The 19698-nt window shown below is 44.2% G+C and overlaps 2 protein-coding genes across 2 annotated transcripts in view; both read left to right on the top strand.

The window, feature by feature from the left end:
* The first annotated feature begins 1886 nt into the window (after nt 1–1886).
* On the top strand, nt 1887–5305 carry LOC144485902 (uncharacterized). Its single transcript, XM_078203970.1, has 3 exons — nt 1887–2455; nt 3150–3247; nt 4171–5305. Exon 3 carries the CDS (start codon nt 4278–4280, stop codon nt 5145–5147), a length of 870 nt encoding a protein of 289 aa, XP_078060096.1. The 5' UTR covers nt 1887–2455; nt 3150–3247; nt 4171–4277; the 3' UTR covers nt 5148–5305.
* Nucleotides 5306–9458: 4153 nt separating this feature from the next.
* The window catches only part of LOC144485908 (uncharacterized), a 95055-nt gene continuing 84815 nt past the window's right edge, over nt 9459–19698 (top strand). The window contains exons 1-5 of the mRNA XM_078203975.1: nt 9459–9576; nt 12420–13094; nt 13542–13676; nt 13789–13853; nt 19032–19105. Of these exons, the coding sequence (XP_078060101.1) occupies nt 12529–13094; nt 13542–13676; nt 13789–13853; nt 19032–19105 (840 nt within the window). The 5' untranslated portion in view covers nt 9459–9576; nt 12420–12528. The remainder of the gene's footprint in view (nt 9577–12419; nt 13095–13541; nt 13677–13788; nt 13854–19031; nt 19106–19698) is intronic.

Below are 19698 nucleotides of genomic sequence, written 5' to 3'. Positions count from 1 at the left end.
CAGCCATGACCATAATGAACGGCGGAGCAGGCTCGAAGGGCCGAGTGGCCTCCTCCCTACTTATATTTTCTAGTATGTTTCTATGTAAACATGAGGAGCCTGGGGCTGAAGTGTAACCAAATTCTTTGCCACCGCTTCAGGCAACTTCTCTCACTGAAACATAGAATCTAGAAGTGGGGGTAGGTCATTCAGCCCTTCGAGCTTGCTCCGCCATTCATTATGGTCATGGTTGATCATCAAATTCAATATCCTAATCCCCCCCCCCCACACCCCCGTTCCCCCATATCCCTTGATCTATATTCTGTGGCAGTGAATTCCACACATTCATCACCCTCTGGGTGAAGAAATTTCTCCTCACCTCAGTTCTAAAAGGTTTACCCCTTATCCTCAAGCTATGCCCCGGGTTCTGGACTCCCCCCACCATTGGGAACATTCTTTCTGAATCTACCCTGTCTAACCCTGTTCCAATTTTATAAGTTTCTATGAGATCCAACTCTTCCAAACTCCAGTGAATATAATCTTAACCAATTTAGTTTCTCCCCATATGACAGACTTGCCATCCCAGGAATCAGCCTGGTAAACCTTCGCTGTACTCCCTCTTTAACAAGGACATCCTTCCTCAGATAAGGACACCAAAATTGTACACAATACTCCAGGTGTGGCCTCACCAACGCCCTATAGAACTGCAGCAAAACATCCCTATCCCTATACTCAAATCCTCTTGCTATGAAGGCCTACATATCATTTGCGTTCTTTACTGCCTACTGTACCTGCACGCTTACTTTCAGTGACTGATGCACGAGGAATCCAACATCTTGTTGAGTATACACCTCCCTCAATTTACACCTATTCAAGTAATAATCTGTCTTCCTATTATTGCTACCAAAGTGGATAATCTCACATTTATCCACATTATACTGCATCTGCAATGCTGATGCCCACACACTCAGCCTGTCCAAATCACGCTAAAGCATCTCTGCAGCCTCCTCACAGCTCACCCTCCCACCCAACTTTGTATTATCTGCAAACTTGGAGATAATACATTCCGTTCCCTCTTCCAAATCATTAATATATAATGTGAAGAGTTGGGGTCCAAGCACAGATCCCTGACAAACCCCACGAGTCACTGACTGCCATTCAGAAAAAGACTCATTTATGCCAACTCTTCGCTTCTTATCTGCGAACCAGCTTTCTATCCATCTCAAGACATTACCTGCAATCCCATGTCCTTTAACTTTACATGGCAGTCTGTTATGTGAGACCTTGTCGAAAGCCTTCTGAAAGTCTAAATAAACCACATCCACTGGTTTTCCTCGGTCAACTCTACTACTTACATCCTTACAAAATTCCAATAGATTCGTCAAGCATGATTTCCCTTTTATAAATCCATGCTGTCTTTGTCTGATTATACCACTGCCTTCCAAATGCCGAGTTGTGAAATCCTTGATAATAAACACCAGCAACTTCCCCAGTACCAATGTTAGGCTCACTGGTCTATAGTTCTGTGTTTTCTCTCTCCCTCCCTTTTTGAATAGTGGGTTTACATTAGCTACCCTCCAATCTGTCGGAACTATTACCGATTCCAAAGAATTTGGGAAAATAACCACCAATGTATCTACTATTTCCAGGACCACTTCCTTAAGTACTCTGGGATGAAGCTTATCTGGACCTGGAGATTTACCCACCTTCAATCCCATCAATTTCCCCAAAAACTTCTCAACTGATGCTGATTTCCTTCAGCCCCTGACTAACACATGTTTCTTTCAGCACTTCTGGTACATTATTCACGTCTTCCTTTGTGAAGACTGAAGCAAAGTACCAATTTAATTCCTCAGCCATTTCTTTATTCCCCATTATGAATTCTCCCATTTCTAACATTTGTCTTTGTCAATCTTCTTCTCTTTACATATCTATAGAAACTTTTACAGTCAGTTTTTATGTTCCCTGCTTGCTTCCTTTCATACTCCATTTTTCCCTTCTTAATCAATCCCTTGGTCCTCCTTTGCTGAATTTTAAACTGCTCCCAATCCTCGGGCCTATTGCTTTTTCTTGCCGATTTGAATGCTTCTTCCTTGAATCTGATACTATCTCTAATTTCCCTTGTAAGCCATGGCTTGGCCACAATTCCCTTACCACTCTTGCGCCAAACAGGAATAAACAACTTCTGGAGTATGTACATGGTCCATGGATTCCTCGAGGATGCAAACATGAGCTGCAGCCTGCGAGTGGGTGAAGCTGTTTAAAACCTGTTGCTCAGATTGCTGTGCATTCCGGTCACTAGGACCCGGTTGGGAACAGAAAATGCCTAAGCCCCACCCACTCTCTGTTGCGTCACCAAGACACCAGCGCATGCGCTCCGCTCCCTGCTGAATCAAGATGGCGGCTGTTAACCTCGCCTCGTCTCGGGAAAAAGACCTGAAGCTGCAAACACGGGACCTGCGGATTACTATTAGAGGTTTGAGACCTTCACCAGATATTTAGAAACCCTCTCCGTCCATCTGCCGGTTCCAATCCTCCCTCCATGTATCCGCATCCTTACCGGTTGTTGATGAGACAGAGGAACGTCCCTCTCCATTGCCATCGTCCACGTTACGCATGCGTCAAACACTGCTTCACTGTGGATAGGGGACATTCCCCACCGCGAGGAATGGTGGGTAAAACGCACGCCATCGAAACTCCTCATTTGTGAACAGTAGCTTTTTCTGCTGCGATGTGAAAATTAGGGATAGGGGTGCAGTTAATAAAATTAGGAATCAAATTGTACTGTAATCGAAGTGCTCAAGGCATCCATTATCCACCAGGAAGTAGGGGAATGGAAATTCTCGACCAAAGTATCTGAAATTGATACATAATGAGGGGGAAGTCGATCCGTAGCTTTAATGAACATCAACACGCAAAAATGGAACTTGACGACTTTTAACCAGCTCGCCCTCTTGACATAGAAGTGTCATAATGGGAAATGTGTGTGGTGGATAGAGCTGTTTCTGGGGCACAGGGGATTGTGGGATCCACGGCCCCATTAAACAGCAGCTATTGGTATGTGTTTTATTAGAGGAGCATCAGTGACTGCAAACATTAACTCTATTTCTGTCTCTATAGGTGCTGTCTAACCTGATGAGTATTTACAACGTTTTCTCTTTTCATTTCAGATTTCCAGCAGCTGCAGTGTTTTGATTTTGTTTAGTTGAAGGCGTTGCTCATGGAACTGAATCTAGAAACAAACGGACCATTTAAAGCTGTGTTTCAAGTAAGGAAAAAGTAGTTCTGTCGGGGATTTTCATTAAATTTTCATTTAGAAAATTTTCAAATTAATAACTGGAACATGGACATTACTGGAATTACCAGCAATTGGCTAAACCTCCTTTGACAGCAGCTTCCAAAACTACAAACCTCTTCTCCAATATGGATTAGGGCAGTTTGTGCATGGAAACCCCACTACCTGCATTTACTCTTCAGAATCACACACTATTCTGATTTGGTAGTTTACTGCTCTGCCTTCACAATCACTCGGCCAAAATTCTAAAACTTATTTCTGAGCAACATAGTACAGTGGCACAGGGTGGCACAGTGGTCAACACTGCTGTTTCACAGCACCAGGGACCCGGGTTCGATTCCAGCTTTGGGTGACTGTGTGGAGTTTGCATGTTCTCCTTGTGACTGCATGAGTTTCCTTTAGGTGCTCCGGTTTCCTCCCACACCCCAAAGGTGTGCAGGTTAAGTGGATTGGCCAGGCTAAATTGCCCCTTAAATGCAGGAGGTTACAGGTTACCTCAGGATTACAAGTTGTTTTGAGATTGAAAGCGACATTTGGAGGTGATAGTTTTCCTGCGTCCTTTGAGTTGGTGAAGGTTGTGGTTTGGCAGGTTCTGTCAAAGTTCTTGTCCAGTTGTCGATGTATAAAGTCCTTACCGTTCATTCCCTCCCTGTTTCATCTCTATCTTTCTCCTCCCATTAAGGTTGAATTCTTGTGTAGATCTGGACTGGGTGGCAGGTTTCCTGAATTGAAGGACATTAACAAACCATTTGAGTTTTTAATCACAATCCAGCAGCTTTCGTGGTCACTCTTTCCTTGTGCCGGCTCCACAAATTACCGGATTCATTCAGCTCAATTTCACAACCTACCTTTGTGTTTATCACTGTTTTTTCCTCCTTTTTGAATTAATTTTACAGCATATTAGAAGAGGATGATTTGTAGGTGGGAAACTCAGATCAAACATCACATCAGGATCTGACAGACACCCAATTCATCAGGGCCTGGACATCATCGGCTTCTGAACATGGAATCAAAAAGCACCATTCACAATGGGGAGAAGGTGTTTACATGTTCTGTGTGTGGACGAGGTTTCAGTCGCTCATCAAACCTGTCAAAACACAAGTGCTGTCCCACTGGGGAGAAACCGTGGAAATGTGGAGACTGTGGGAAGGGATTTGATTACCCATCTGAGTTACATATTCATCACCACAGTCACACTGGGGAGAGGCCATTCACTTGCTCTGTGTGTCAGAAAGGATTCACTAAATCATCCCACCTTCTAAGACACCGGCGTGTTCACACTGGGGAGAGACCATTCACCTGCTCCGTCTGTGGGAAAGACTTCACAAACTCATCCCACCTCCTGTCACACCATCGAATCCACAGTGAGGAGAGACCTTTCCAATGCTCTGACTGTGAGAAAAACTATAAAAGGAAAAATGATCTGTTGAACCATAAACGCACTCACACTGGGGAGAGACTGTTCCCCTGCTCCGTGTGTGGGAAGGGATTTACCCGTTCATTCGACCTACTGACACACCAACTTGTTCATACTGATAAGAGACTGTTTAAATGTCCTGACTGTGAGAAGTACTTTGAAAGCCAGATGGATCTGCTGATGCACCAACTCACTCACACCAGGGAGAGGCCCTTCACCTGCTTTTTCTGTGGCAAAGGCTTCACTTGGATGTCCAACCTACTTAATCACCAAAGGAGTCACACTGGGGAGAGGCCGTTCATCTGCTCAGTGTGTGGGAAGGGATTCACTCAGTCGTCCACCCTGCTGACACACCAGCGAGTTCACACCGGGGAGAGGCCATTTCCTTGCTCGGTGTGTGGAAAGAGATTCAGTCGTTCATCCACACAGCTTAGGCACCAGCGAGTTCACAAGTAACGGAAGGGATTGGATTTAGAATCTGCTGTTAATCGCATCCAGGACTGAACCATGTTCATTCTGACAGTTGGAGTTTGTTGCTGCTGATATTAATAAGCATGAAAGCTGGTGTGTGCAGTGATGTTGTTTGTAAATGTTGATTAAATCAGCTTTGATTCAAACACAGTGTTTTGGATTTCTCCAATAATAAGAGGAGAATGATTGATCTCCTGTTTTTGACAGTGCCATTATTTGGGCCTTTTCTTACTCAAGATTATTTCTGTTCTCTGATTCATCTTCTCCCGGATTAAACTCTAAACTTTCATCAATCCTATCAATCTATTGAAGACATTGGGTGCTTGGTGAAACCCACCTGATGTTGGTATCAATTGCCTTTCGGAGGATTTCCCAGTTTTCTGAAATTCCATCGTGGTTCTGGTGTTGATGTAATGATGGGAGTTTCAGTTCCAATGCTGATGATGTGGGGTCTGTGCTGACAGAAACACAGAATCCTCACAGTGCAGAAGGACACCATTCAGCCCATTGAGTCTGTCCTGGGTCTCTGAAAGGGCATTGTACCCAGTGCTACTTCCCTGCCTTATTCCCGTAACATTGCACATTCTTTCTTTTTGGATAGCAATCTAATTTTCTTTTCAATACCTCGATAGAACCTGCCTCCACGACCTTCTCAGTGAATTTGTTCCAGACTCCAACCCACCTCTGAGTGAAACATTTTTACTCACATCACTCTTACTCCTTTGCTAAATACTTTGAATCTGTGCCCTAGTTCTTGGTGCTCTCTTGAGTGGAACCAGTTTCTGACTATTTACTCTGTCCATACTCATTGCTCAACCCTAATTGCCCTTGAACTGAATGGTTTGCTGGACCATTTAAAGACCCACATTGCTATGGATCTGGAGTCACACGTGGAACATACCGGGTAAGGGTGGCAGATTTCCTTTCCTAAAGGACTTGAGTTTTGTATGACGATCGGCAATGGTTTCATTAAAAGTTTATTTCTGGATTTTTTTTGTTATTGAATTCAAATTCCACCGTCTGCCATGGTGGCATTCGAACCCAGATCCCCAGAACATGACTTTGCGTTTCTGGATTACTTGTTCAATATTACTTCGCCACTGGCTGCCCCGAAACTCATAAGAAATCTTACACCAGAAGCTTTGACCTGGATATCTAACTCAGAGATTAGTATTTAACACGGTTTTTGCTTCTTCTCTCAGACAGGAGAAGAAGAAAAGAAACCACAGGCTTCTTCTGTTTGAGTGTTCTGTTTGGGTGTGACAAATTGACCTGTAATGTTTCACTTTACACACATCTGGAGTTCTTGTGAACCACCCATTGTAGAATTATATTGCAGAAGAAATCTGTTATTTTCTGGATCAATCAACTCTCTTGGAATCTTGTTTATTAAAACTCCACCACACGTACTGCATGTGAGAGCCTTTGAAATGTTCTGATCTTTGCAATTGTCATAGTTGATTTTGATGGTTTCCCTGGCATGCAAAAGCTCTACACCACCCGCTCCCCCATGGACACAAATCTCCCAATTGCTAAAGAAATCGACAGAGTTTGGGAAGATTGCAGTGCCAAACTCGTCAGACTCTTTTGAGAAATATAATTTTTGTTGGGGAAGATTGCACCCTTTATGTTTTCAAGAAAGTGACGCTAATGTGCCTTTAAGAAATGTATTTTTTAAAAACATGTTCTCCGCAGTTTGTAAGCAGCTTTATTTTATTGTGGCATTGGCTGCTTGCTTAGATGTCCTTTTATTATTGCTTAAATTTGCTGTCTCAGTGTAAATGATCTCATGGATTTGGTATCTCGGTGTAAGTGGTCCTTGGATTTGACGTCTCAGTGTAAGTGGTCCCTGGGTTTGGTGTTCTGGTATAGGTGGTCCCTGTATTTGGTGTCTGGGTGTAAGTTGTCCCTGGATTTGGTGTCTTGGTGTCAGTGGTCCCTGGATTTGGTGTCTCAATGTTAGTGGTCTCTGGATTTGGTGTCTGGGTTTTAGTGATTGGATTTACTACTATTTACTGTGTATTCATGTCTCAGTGGAAACATTCTGTCCATATCTACCTGTCCATCCCATTTGAAGACCTGTATCCAAAGAATCATAGAATCCCCTACAGTGTAGAAGGAGGCCATTCAGCCCATCGAGTCTGCACTGACTCTGCAAAAGAGTATCTTACACAGGCCCACCGCCAGCAACTGCACACATTTACCCTGCTAATCCTCTAACCTGCACATCTTTTGACTGTGGGAGGAAAGCAGAGCACCTGGAGAAAACCCCTAAAGTCACAGGTGGAATGTGCAAACTCCTCACAGACAGTGAGGCAGCAGTGCTAACCACTGTACCATCCTGTAGAGATGAACCTTTATTTTGAGATTGCCATGTGTAAATCCTCCTCTTCTAACCCCCTGTAAAAGGAGTTCCCGAAATCCATCCAGGATAGAAATTCACAACATTCTCTCCTCCTGCTCCAGCTTTGTCACCAGGATAAATCCACTCGTGTCCACTCGGTAGCTTCTCATTTGGGGTCTGCGATTTACACAACGTGTTTCCGGAGAATCTCGTCCACCCACAGATCCATTGCGCCCGCCATCCCCCCTTTACCCATCGTGGATCCGAGAGAAAAGTGTCTGTTCATAATCATGGCTGACACTGCGGATGTTCCAAAGACAGGGCAGAACCAGGCCTGCCCACTGCTCTCCTGAGCTGTGGATAGGGGTCTCAACCAGGGGAATGATGGGTAAAAACACCACCATTGACAGTCCCAATTAAATGGTGAGAAAACCCAGAAAAAGATGCAGGTTCATAGAAATCATAGAAACCCTACAGTACAGAAAGAGGCCATTCGGCCCATCAAGTCTGCACCGACCACAATCCCACCCAGGCCCTACCCCCATATCCCTACATATTTTACCCGCTAATCACTCTAATCTACACATCTCAGGACACTAAGGAGCAATTTTAGCATGGCCAATCAACCTAACCCGCACATCTTTGGACTGTGGGAGGAAACCGGAGCACCCGGAGGAAACCCACGCAGACACGAGGAGAATGTGCAAACTCCACACAGGCAGTGACCCAAGCTGGGAATCGAACCCAGGTCCCTGGAGCTGTGAAGCAGCAGTGCTAACCACTGTGCTACCGTGTCAGGGCTCAGTCAATGAGGAACTTTAGAGGCAGGTTTTTTCTGGTGGGCTGTTGGAAATAGTGGAGGTAGTTCATTGCGAGTTCACAATCTTGAAGTTATATGAGCTGCTTACACTTATTATTGGACGTGAGGATGCAGGAAAGAGGGAATGGGCAGAGCACCTCAAAACCTCCTAACATGTTGTAGATATCAAAAAGATTGACACTCAGCTTAACATACAGCTGATTTATTTAACTTTTAACCAGAAGATTAAAAACATAACTGGCCTGGAGTTTATCATCAGTAGTAGAAACAGACCCCAAAAAATATGATTCAGTACTGGCTGTGATTAAAAGTAAAATACAATCAGTGTATTTCTGATTTATTTCTGAAATCACTGGGTCTCAGTGGATGAGACGAATGAGTGACTCCTTTCCCACATTCAGAGGAAGTGAACATTCTCTCCTCAGTGTCAATGCACTGGTGTACAGTGAGATGAGATTACCTGAACTCAGACCAAAAATGACAACACTTGAATCATCTCTAGTCAGTGTGGATTTGTTGATGGGACAGCAGTTCCCCAGAACTTTTGTTGCACTTCCCGCAGTTCAGTCTCGTCAGTGTGGATCTGCTGGTGCGTCAGCAGGTGGGATGAATTAGTGAATCCCTTCCCACACTCCGTGCAAGTGAACGGCCTCTCCCCAGTGTGAACGTGTTGGTGCCTCAGCAAGTTGGATGAATTAATGAATCCCTTCCCACACACAGGGCAGGTGAATGGTCTCTTCCCAGTGTGAATCCACTGGTGTGTCAGCAGAGTGGACATCTGAGCAAATCCCTTCCCACACTCTTTGCAGGTGATCGGCCTCTCCCCAGTGTGAATCCACTGGTGTACAGTGAGGTCGGATGATTGTGTGAACCTACTCCCACAGTGAGAGCGGTCTCGTGTCAGTGTGAAACATGTTGATGGCGTATCGGTTCCCCAGAACTTTTGTAGCCTTTCCCACAGTCTGTGTATTTAAAAGGTCTCTCTGCAGTGTGAACTGGTTGGTGTCTCAACAGTTCATCTCACCTGCTGAAACACCAGCGTGCTCACACTGGGGAAAGGCCTTTCACCTGCTCCGTGTGTGGGAAGGGATTCACTAACTCATCTGATCTCCTGATACACCAGCGAGTTCACTCCGGGGAGAGGCCGTTCACCTGCTCCATATGTGGGAACAGATTCACTCAGTCACAAAACCTAATGAGACACCAGCGAGTTCACAAGTCTGGAGGCAGATTCCCCAGTTATTGAACAGGTAATCACATCCTGCACTGACCCATGTTCATTCTGATAGCTATGGTGTGTTTCTGCTGCTGTTAATAACTGCTGTAACCAGCTTGAGTTAATAATTCAGGTATTTGTTCAAGTTCAGATAGACTAATGGATCAACCAGGGTGTAATTGAATAACAGAGCAGACTTGAAGGGCTGAACAACCTATTCCATTTCCTGAGTAGTCTCTCCACAGGACTGTCCTACTCTTTAACTCTGCTCCATCGCTGGTTCCTGGTGAAGTGTCTTCTACCCAGTTCACCCATCACTTTCCATTCATCAGCTGGTGTTTGAGCCCAAGTTTATTGGGAACAGGAGGAAATCATTTATCCCCCTCGAGCCTGTTCTCTTATTGACTGGGGTCACGGCTGATCTGTGACCAAACTCCATTTACCCAGATATTGTTTTAATCCTGACTTCCCCAATCTGTTAGAATGTGATTTAAAACTAACTTTCATTTATATCAGACCTTTAATGTAGGAGAGTGTCCCAAGGTGAATCTCAGAAACATCAACTGACAGAATCAGACAGAACGTAACACTGAGGAACACTATAGGAAGGATGTGATTGTACTAGAAAGAGTGCAGAGGAGTCACCAGCATGTTGCCTGGGCTGGAGTGTTGGGAAGGCGATTTATTATCTAAATGGGGAGAGACTTTGGGGTGCTCCAGTGCAGAAGGATCTGGGTGTCCTCATTCACCAGTCACAGGAAACCAGCATGCAGGTATAGCAGATTATAAAGAAAGTGAATGGAATGTTGGCATTTATAGCTAAAGGATTAGAATATAAATGTAAGGAACTATACAAGGCATTGGTGAGGCCGCACCTGGAGTATTGTGCATAGTTTTGGTCCCTTTATTTGAGGAAAGATGTCGTGGCATTGGAGGCAGTTCAGAGGAGGTTCACTAGATTGATTCCAGAGATGTTGGGTTTGTCGTATGAAGAGATATAGGCCTATACTCTCTGGAATTTAGAAGAATGAGGGGAGATCAAATTGAGGTACACAAGATGATAAAAGGTATGGATAAAGTAGACGTGGAGTGGATACTTCCTCTTGTGGGGCATTCTAGGATGAGAGCTCATAGTCTTAGGATAAGGGGCAGCAAATTTAAAACAGAGTTGAGGAGAAACTACTTCTCCCAAAGGGTTGTGAATCTGGAATTCGCTCCCCTGAAGTGCGGTGGATGCTGGGACAGTGAGTAAATTTAAGGAGGAGTTAGACAGATTTTTAACTGGTTATGGGGAGAAGGCAGGAAAATGGGAATGAGGAGCATATCAGCCATGGTCGAATGGCGGAGCAGACTCGATGGGCCAAATGGCCTAATTCTGCTCCAATATCTTATGAACTTAACACAGACTTAAATGTATTCAATGACCAAGCCTCCTACTTACTGGAGAAGGGATTTCCAAAGACTAATGGTCTTCATAGAGAATATGTTTCTCCTCATGGTGTAAACTGAGAGACCTCTTATTTTTTAACTGTTCCATAATTCGGTATTACCCCATGAGGGGAAACATCCACTCAGAATCTACCCGGTCAAGCTCCCCCAGGATCTAATATGCTTCACCAAGATCACCTCTCATTCTTCTGAATTCCAATGGGTAAAGACCCAACCTGTTCCACCTTTCCTCAGAAGCCAAACCCCCTCATCACAGGAGTCAGCCTGGTGAACATTTTCTCATCTGCTTCCAATGAAAATGTGTCCCAGCTTAAGTAATCCTGAGCCGGAAAGCAGGCAGACACAATGTTGTGAATTTCTATCCTGGACTGAGAGTGATGGGTTTTGGAAACTTATTTTACATGGGTTAGAAGGAGAGGATTTACCCACAGCAAACTGCAATCAAGTAAATGTTTAACAGAAACAAAGTGCTGGAAAATCTCAGCATGTCTGACAGCATCTTTGGAGAGAGAACAGAGCCAACGTTTCGAGTCTGATTGACTGTTTGGAGAACGGTCATCCAGACTTGAAACAGTGACAGAGGTGAAAGACCTGATGGACCGAATGGCCGACTCCTAATTCCTGAGGTGAAACATGTCACCATGGTTGTGAACAATCATGTTCAGCCTCGGACAATTATCAGGGAGAGAGATGGAGTCGGTGGCTGGGGAGTGAAGTTTGTAGCAAAGACTGAAACCAGTGGCTTCAGTCTTCCCAAAATATAAAATATCTGTTCATCCAGCACTGGATGGCAGGCAAGTCAGGACAGTGTGTTTAACGTTTTGTAAAAAAGTTTATTTATTCATGTCACGAGTAGGTTTATATTAACACTGCGATTAAGTTACTGTGAAAATCCCCAAGTGTGTGAGACTTGAAGGTGAATTTCGAGGTGTTGATTCACACTTCTGATCCTGGTCCTTCCAGGTGGTGGAAGTTGAGGGTTTGGGAGATTCTGTCAAAGCTCCAGCTGAGTTATAGATGTGTAAAATCCCTCTCCTCCTGCCATCACCAGCACCTCCCCCATTCCCCCACAACCTCACCTCCTGCCATCACCAGCACCTCCCCCACCCCCCCACAACCTCTCCTCCTGCCATCACCAGCACCTCCGCCATCCCCCCACAACCTCACCTCTTGCATTACTCCCTGTTCTCTCCCACTGTCTTGTACTCTCCTTAAGTAGAGGCCTGAGTCTGTACAGACCCAGACTGGGTGGTAGGTTCCTTTCCCTGATGGACATTAGTGAATCAGTTGGGTTTTTATGATAATCCAGCACTGTTCATTAGTATCAGACAAATTACCAGATTCATTCAGCTCAATTTCACAAGCTGCCTTTGTGTTTTTGTGGGTTCTCTCTCACTCCTGTTTTTTTGTTTTAAATCAATTTCACAGGGTTTTAGAAGAGGAGGATTTACAGTCAGGAAACTGAAACCAAACATCACACCAGGAGCTGACAGAGGTGTATCATTTATCGTAACCTGAATATCATTGAATATTAAACATGGAAGGAAAAAGCACTGTTCACAGTGAGGAGAAACCATACACGTGTTGTGTGTGTGGACAAGGCTTCAGTCGATCATCTGGCCTGTCGAGACACAAGCACAGTCACACTGGGGAGAAGCTGTGGAAATGTGGGGATTGTGGGAAAGCGTTTAGTTATCCATCTGACCTGGAAACTCATCGACGCAGTCACACTGGGGAGAGACCATTCACCTGCCCTCAGTGTGGGAAGGGATTCACTCAGTCAGCCAACCTGATGACACATCAGCGAATTCACACTGGAGAGAGACCATTTACCTGCTCCGATTGTGGGAATGGATTCATTCAGTTATCTGATCTGCTGAAACACCAGCGAATCCACACTGGGGAGAAACCATTTACCTGCCCTGTGTGTGGGAAGGGATTCACTCAGTCATCTCACCTACTGAAACATCAGCGAGTTCACACTGATGAGAGACCCTTTAAATGCCTGAACTGTGAGAAGTGCTTTAAAAGTTCTACGGAACTAACATCCCATCAACGGGTTCATTCTGACGAGAGACCACTTAAATGCCTGGATTGTGGGAAGTGCTTTAAAAGTTCTGGGGAACTAGAAGAAATCATAGAAACCCTACAGTGCAGAAGGAGGCCATTCGGCCCATCGAGTCTGCACCGACCACAATCCCACCCAGGCCCTAGCCCCACATATTTACCCGCTAATCCCTCTAACCTACACATCTCAGGACTCTAAGGGGCAATTTTTTTTTTAACCTGGCCAATCAACCTAACCCGCACATCTTTGGACTGTGGGAGGAAACCGGAGCACCCGGAGGAAACCCACGCAGACACGAGGAGAATGTGCAAACTCCACACAGACAGTGACCCGAGCCAGGAATTGAACCCAGGACCCTGGAGCTGTGAAGCAGCAGTGCTAACCACTGTGCTACCGTGCCGCCCACGGTAGCTGGTGACCCATCAACGTATTCACACTGACGAGAGACCGTTCAGATGCTCTCGTTGTGGGACTGGGTTCAGGAAATCATCTCAGCTCACTGTACACCAGAGTATTCACACTGGGGAGAGGCCGCTCAGCTGCTCGGAGTGTGGGAAGGGATTCAGTGATTCATCCAGTCTGCTGAAACACTGGCGTGTTCACACCGGGGAGAAACCGTTCTCCTGCTCTGTGTGTGGGAGGGGATTCACTCAGTCATCCCATCTGCTGAGACACCAGCGAGTTCACAAGTAATGACAATGATTGGGTTTTGCTGTTAATCACCTGCAGGTCTGAATATCATTCACTGGAGTCTGGTCCTGCTGATATTAATAAACACCAGGCCGGTTATAGGTGTAAATATTCTGGATAAGAGTCAAATAAATCAGCTTTGTGTTAAACACAGTGTCTTGCGTCTTTTAAATACTGCTAACAGAAGTTAATTCCTTTTGAAGGGTTCTCTCCCTCTCCCCATCTCCTCCATCCTCTCCCCCACTGTGAGGAGCTCCATCGCAGTTTATTTTTTACAGGGCTGTAGCTGTAAGACAGGCTCCGCAGCAGCTGTCCCCCTGAGGGAGCGTATTGGAAATGCCAACAGCACCCTCGCTTTCCTCAGTGCCCGTCCCCTTCCCTCCCTCCCCGTCCCCTTCCCTCCCTCCCCGTCCCCTTCCCTCCCTCCCCGGCAGCACTGAGCCTTTCCCAGTGCACGTTTCACACTGACTGTCCGTTAATCAGCCAGCCAGCATGAGATCACTTTCCGGGGCCGATTTCCAGGGCTGATTGCACCCACTTCCAGGCACTCCCGTGTGAGTGTGGCCAACGGATGAAAAATTCAGGCCTTGGTGTCAGATTTAACAACAGGATGAGTTTCTGACCACATATCCACACCATCACTGATACCAAATATTTCAATCTCCAAAATGTCCACAGTCTCCACACCACTCCATCTGTTACCTTTAGTCTTGATGATTCCAATATATTTCTGAGCAGCCTCTCACATTCACCCCACTCCCCACATAGAAATGTGAGATCATCCAAATCTCTGCCGCCCGTCTGCTTTCTCACACCAAATCCTATTCATCCAATCCAATTCATCCTATTCATCCAAATCCTATTCATCCAAATCCTATTCATCCATAAAGCCTACATCGGCTTTAAGTCAAGTCAAGTTTCAATTTTAAAATTCACATCCTTATTTTCAAATTCCTCCATGACCTTATCCCTCCCTATCTCAGTAATCTCCAATTTCACAATTCCCTGAAATCATAGAATCCTTTCAGTGCAGAAGGAGGCCATTTGGCCCATCAGGTCTGCACTGATAACAATCCCACACAGGCCTTATCCTTGTAACCTCATATATTCCCCCTGACACACAGGGCAATCCCATCCAGACCTGTCCCATAACCCCAAGTATTTACCCTGCTCATCCCCCTAACCTACAACTAGGAGACACAGCCTCAAAATAAGGGAAGCAAATTTAGGACTAAGTTGAGGAGGAACTTCTTCACAGAAAGGGTTGTGAATCTGTGGAATTCCCTGCCCAGTGAAGCAGTTGAGGCTGCCTCATTGAATGTTTTTAAGGCAAGGATAGATAGACTTTTGAACAGTAAAGTGCAGGTTTCCTCCGAGTGCTCCAGTTTCCTCCCACAGTCGAAAAGACGTGCTGGTTGGGTACATTGGCCATGCGAAATTCTCCCTCAGTTTACTCAAACAGGCGCCAGATTGTGGCGACTGGGGTATTTTCATTGCAATGTTAATGTAAGCCTATGTGTGACACTAATAAACAAACTATAAACAAAGTTAACTTTTAAAAACTTCTACCAAATTGGTTTCTCGAATCCCCCTTTTTATACTTTCAAAATGTAGAAAGCCATCCTCAGCTAATTGTTGGGAATTAGCCAATTGGTCGATAACTTGTCAATAATGACATTGGTTTGGTTTTTAGCTAATTGCACACGTTGTCTTAATTTTAAGACAATTCTTTCTCTCAAACGATATCTCTTAGCTTGGGGTAGCCTGAGTGTCAACCAATAATTGGTTCACATCAGTCATTCAATGTTGAGACATCTTGAACAGGAGCCGATTCATTCCCTCTAGTCAAGATTAACAAGTCCTTTCATCTTTTTTTATTCTGTCAGCATGAGAAGGGAACATCTGATAATTCCCACAGCATTTTAACCATTCTTAATGTGTTTATAATTCTAAAAGTTATAAACTTGTGTTCAAATTTACATTTCCAGCCTTTATAACATATATATTAATGAATCATTTATTATTTAACTGTCTCACAATTAATGCTGTCTATTTAACTAATCTGGCTGCTTTCCAATTGTGGGAACTTCAGGCCACAAAAAAGGTAGTTAGAGTCATAGAGGTTTACAGCATGGAAACAGGCCCTTCGGCCCAACTTGTCCATGCCGCCCAGTTTTTACCACTAAACTAGTCCTAATTGCCCTGTAATATTACTCATGATCTGTGCTTCCAAGCATTTTGAATGCGCATCTACAACAAGCAAACACATGTGATTCATGAAAGGCCCCCCAAGGGCCACATGTAGTCTGGACTCCCGAGGATGAAGTAATAATGTACCCAGTGTGTTGGGGTGAATGAACTCAGAAGAATCATTCAACACTTAAACCTGATTCAACAAACAGTTTATTGAGTTACGCCAGCGGGGAGAAGCCACAGGGGCTGACCATGTGCAACTCCACCCAACAAAGAAAATCATCAATTCTTGTACAGTTACTCAACCCATCCCAGCTGGACACAATCCAATCAGAATGGTGATAGATTACATACATTACAGAAAGGTCCAATGAAATTAGTATTTGGACATCATGGGGCTTTGTGATCATCTCATGAACAGATAGGTGCCCCCATCATGATGTTTTCCAGAACCCCTTATCTACCATCCTTGGGGTTTTCTTTGTACGTAGACTGAGTTTGAAAAGGGGTGGATTAAAAGTTTTCAAATGGATGTCAGCACTCTTCCTTTGTTCCAACCTAACGACCACACGGTCTGGGAATCATTTCTATTTAATAATCTCTCCTTTTAAACTCTTTTCTTCAGTATCCAATTCCAGAATTTTCCTTTTCATTGTGTTAATTGTGTCTTTGGACCTGACAGGAAGTTTAATCCAAGATCAATCCAACACAGGATTGGTCAGAATCATTTCACATGTCCCAAATTTTAAATAACCATTACAAATTAAAACTCTCATTCTCACGAGTGAATTGTATCCGGATTAAAATTCCCGCATGTTTAGTGAAATATCCTGGAATCCTGTCTCTGTCCAGTAAATATGGCTCCAAGTTCATAACTTTTGAAAAAAAAGCTTTATTAATTACACTTCCTTTTTAAAAATCTGTTTGATTTAAATCACAGACAGAAAACCTCAAAGCTTAAAGCGTTCAACCCACAAATATCGTCCATACACAAACAGAGAAACTTAGCATGTGCTTTACAACAACAATAACCAAAATTAATTACTTAAGCGTTCTTGTGATCCTGTTTTAAACTCCCAAAAATGCCTTTAATTAAAGACTCAAGGTAAGGTTAATTCCCCAGAAAGATAAACCTTAACAAATGTAGCCCAAAACAATAATAAAACACATCTACAAACATCCACATAAAACAAACAGAACACACAGATTCTCACAGCTCGTAAATTTCAAACAATGAATCCTCAGCATTCTCTCTCGCAGCTGTAGCTTCTTAAAGCGACAGAGCACTACAAGCTCACAACTCCTTGATTAAAATAAGATACAAGATCCTTCATTGTAACTTAACCCTTTTTCAGCCAACTTCCAAGGCCTGATTTTATCGGCAACATCTTTGTTGATTTAAAATCCCAAACACGTTACCAGCTGCAAACTCTTTGTTCTTTATCTGGGGTTGAGGTGACAACACGATAAAATTCTCAGTTATTCCAAATTCCTCCAGGCTATGCTTAAAATTTCCACATTTAACTGGCTCCAATAAATCCACAATTATAAACTAAAATAGACACGAGTTTCTGGGTGATTTAAAAACAAGTTAAAAACAAGATGCCATAGGAAAGATAGAACAGGAGGAAAGAAAGGAGGGGGAGTTGCACTTTTGATTCAGGAAAACATCACGGCAGTACTGAGAGGGGATATATCCGAGGGTTCGCCCACTGAGTCAAAAGGGGTGAACTGAGAAATAAGAAGGGGGAAATCACTTTGATAGAGTTGTACTATAGGCCCCCAAATAGTCGGTGGAAAATTGAGGAGCAAATATGTAAGGAGATTACAGATAGTTCCAAGAAAAATAGGGTGGTAATAGTCGGGGATTTTAACTTTCCCAACATTGACTGGGACAGCCATAGTATTAGAGGCTTGGATGGGGAGAAATTTGTTGAGTGTATTCAGGAGGAATTTCTCATTCAGTATGTGGATGGCCCGACTAGAGAGGGGCAAAACTTCACCTCCTCTTGGGAAATAAGGAAGGGCAGGTGATAGAAGTGTGAGTGAGGGATCACTTTGGGACCAGTGACCATAATTCCATTAGTTTTAAGATACCTATGGAAATGATTGGTCAGGTCCAAAAGTTAAAATTCTAAATTAGGGCAAGGCCAATGTTGATGGTATCAGGCAGGAACTTTCGACAGTTAACTGGGGGAGTCTGTGGGAAGGCAAACGGACGTCTGGTAAGTGGGAGGCTTTCAAAAGTGTTTTAACCAGGGTTCAGTGTAAGCACATTGCTCTTAGAGTGATGGGCAAGGCTGGTAGAAGTCGGGAACCCTGGATGACTCGAGATATTGAGGCCCTCGTCAAGAAGAAGGAGGCACATGACATGCATAGGCAGCTGGGATCAAGTGGATCCCTTGAAGAGTATAGAGGGTGTAGGAGTAGAATTAAGAGAGAAATCAGGAGGGCAAAAAGGGGACACGAGATTGTTTTGGCAGATAAGGCAAAGGAGAATCCAAAGAGGTTCTATAAATACATAAAGTGCCAAAGAGTAACTAGGTAGAGAGTAGGACCTCTTAAGGATCAACAAGGTCATCTATGTGCGGATCCACAAGAGATGGGTGAGATCATAAATGAATATTTTTCATCATTATTTATTGTTGAGAAAAGCATGGATGTTAGGGAACTTGGGGAAATAAAGTGATGTCTTGAGGAGTGTCCTTATAACAGAGAAGGAGGTGCTGGAAGTCAAAGCGCATCAAGGTAGATAAATCCCCGGGACCTGATGAAGTGTATCCCAGAACTCTGTGGGAGGCTAGGGAGGAAATTGCGGGTCTCCTAGCAGAGATATTTGAATCATCGATAGTCACGGGTGAGGTGCCTAAAGATTGGAGGGTGGCAAATGTGGAGCCTTTGTTTAAAAAGGGCTGCAGGGAAAAGCCTGGGAACTAAAGGGCGGTGTGATTCACATCTGTAAGTTGTCAGAAGGTATTTGAGAGACAGGATCTACAGGCATTTGGAGACACAAGGACTGATTAGGGACGGTCAGCATGGCTTTGTGAGTGGAAAATCATGTCTCACAAATTTGATTGAGTTTTTTGAAGGGGTAACCAAGAAGGTAGATCAGGGCAGTACAGGTGATGCTGACTACGTGGACTTTAGCAAGGCCTTTGACAAGGTACCGCACGGTAGATTGTTGCTCAAGGTTAAATCTAATGGAATCCAGGGTGAGTTAGCCAAATGGATACAAAATTGGTTTGATGACAGAAGACAGAGGGTGGTTGTAGAAGGTTGTTTTTCAAACTGGAGCCTGTGATCAGCGGTGTGCCTCAAGGATCGGTGCTGGGTTCACTGTTATTTGTCATTTATATTAATGATTTGGATGAGAATGTAGGGGGCATGGTTAGTAAGTTTTCAGATGACACCAAGGTTGGTGGTATCATGGACAGTGAAGAAGGCTATCCAGGATTGTAGTGCGATCTTGATCAATTGGGCCAGTGGACTGACGAGTGGCAGATGGAGTTTAATTCAGATAAATGCGAGGTAATACATTTTGGGCGATCAAACCAGGGCAGGACTTACTCAGTTAATGGTAGGGTGTTGGGGAGAGTTACAGAACAGAGATCTAGGGGTACAGGTTCATAGCTCCTTGAAAATGGAGTTGCAGGTGGACAGAGTGGTGAAGAAGGCATTCTGCATGTTGGTCAGAACATTGAATGCAGGAGTTGGGACGTCTTGTTGAAGTTGTACAAGACATTGGTAAGGCCACAC

Source organism: Mustelus asterias, unplaced genomic scaffold, assembly GCF_964213995.1.
Source record: "Mustelus asterias unplaced genomic scaffold, sMusAst1.hap1.1 HAP1_SCAFFOLD_244, whole genome shotgun sequence".
NCBI lineage: Eukaryota > Metazoa > Chordata > Chondrichthyes > Carcharhiniformes > Triakidae > Mustelus > Mustelus asterias.
Note: the sequence above shows the minus strand (reverse complement) of the source record. Positions and strands in the feature narration are given on the sequence as shown.

Coding starts and splice junctions, on each gene's coding strand:
- LOC144485902 (XM_078203970.1), top strand. CDS start 4,278: ATGGAATCAAAAAGCACCATTCACAATGGGGAGAAGGTGTTTACATGT.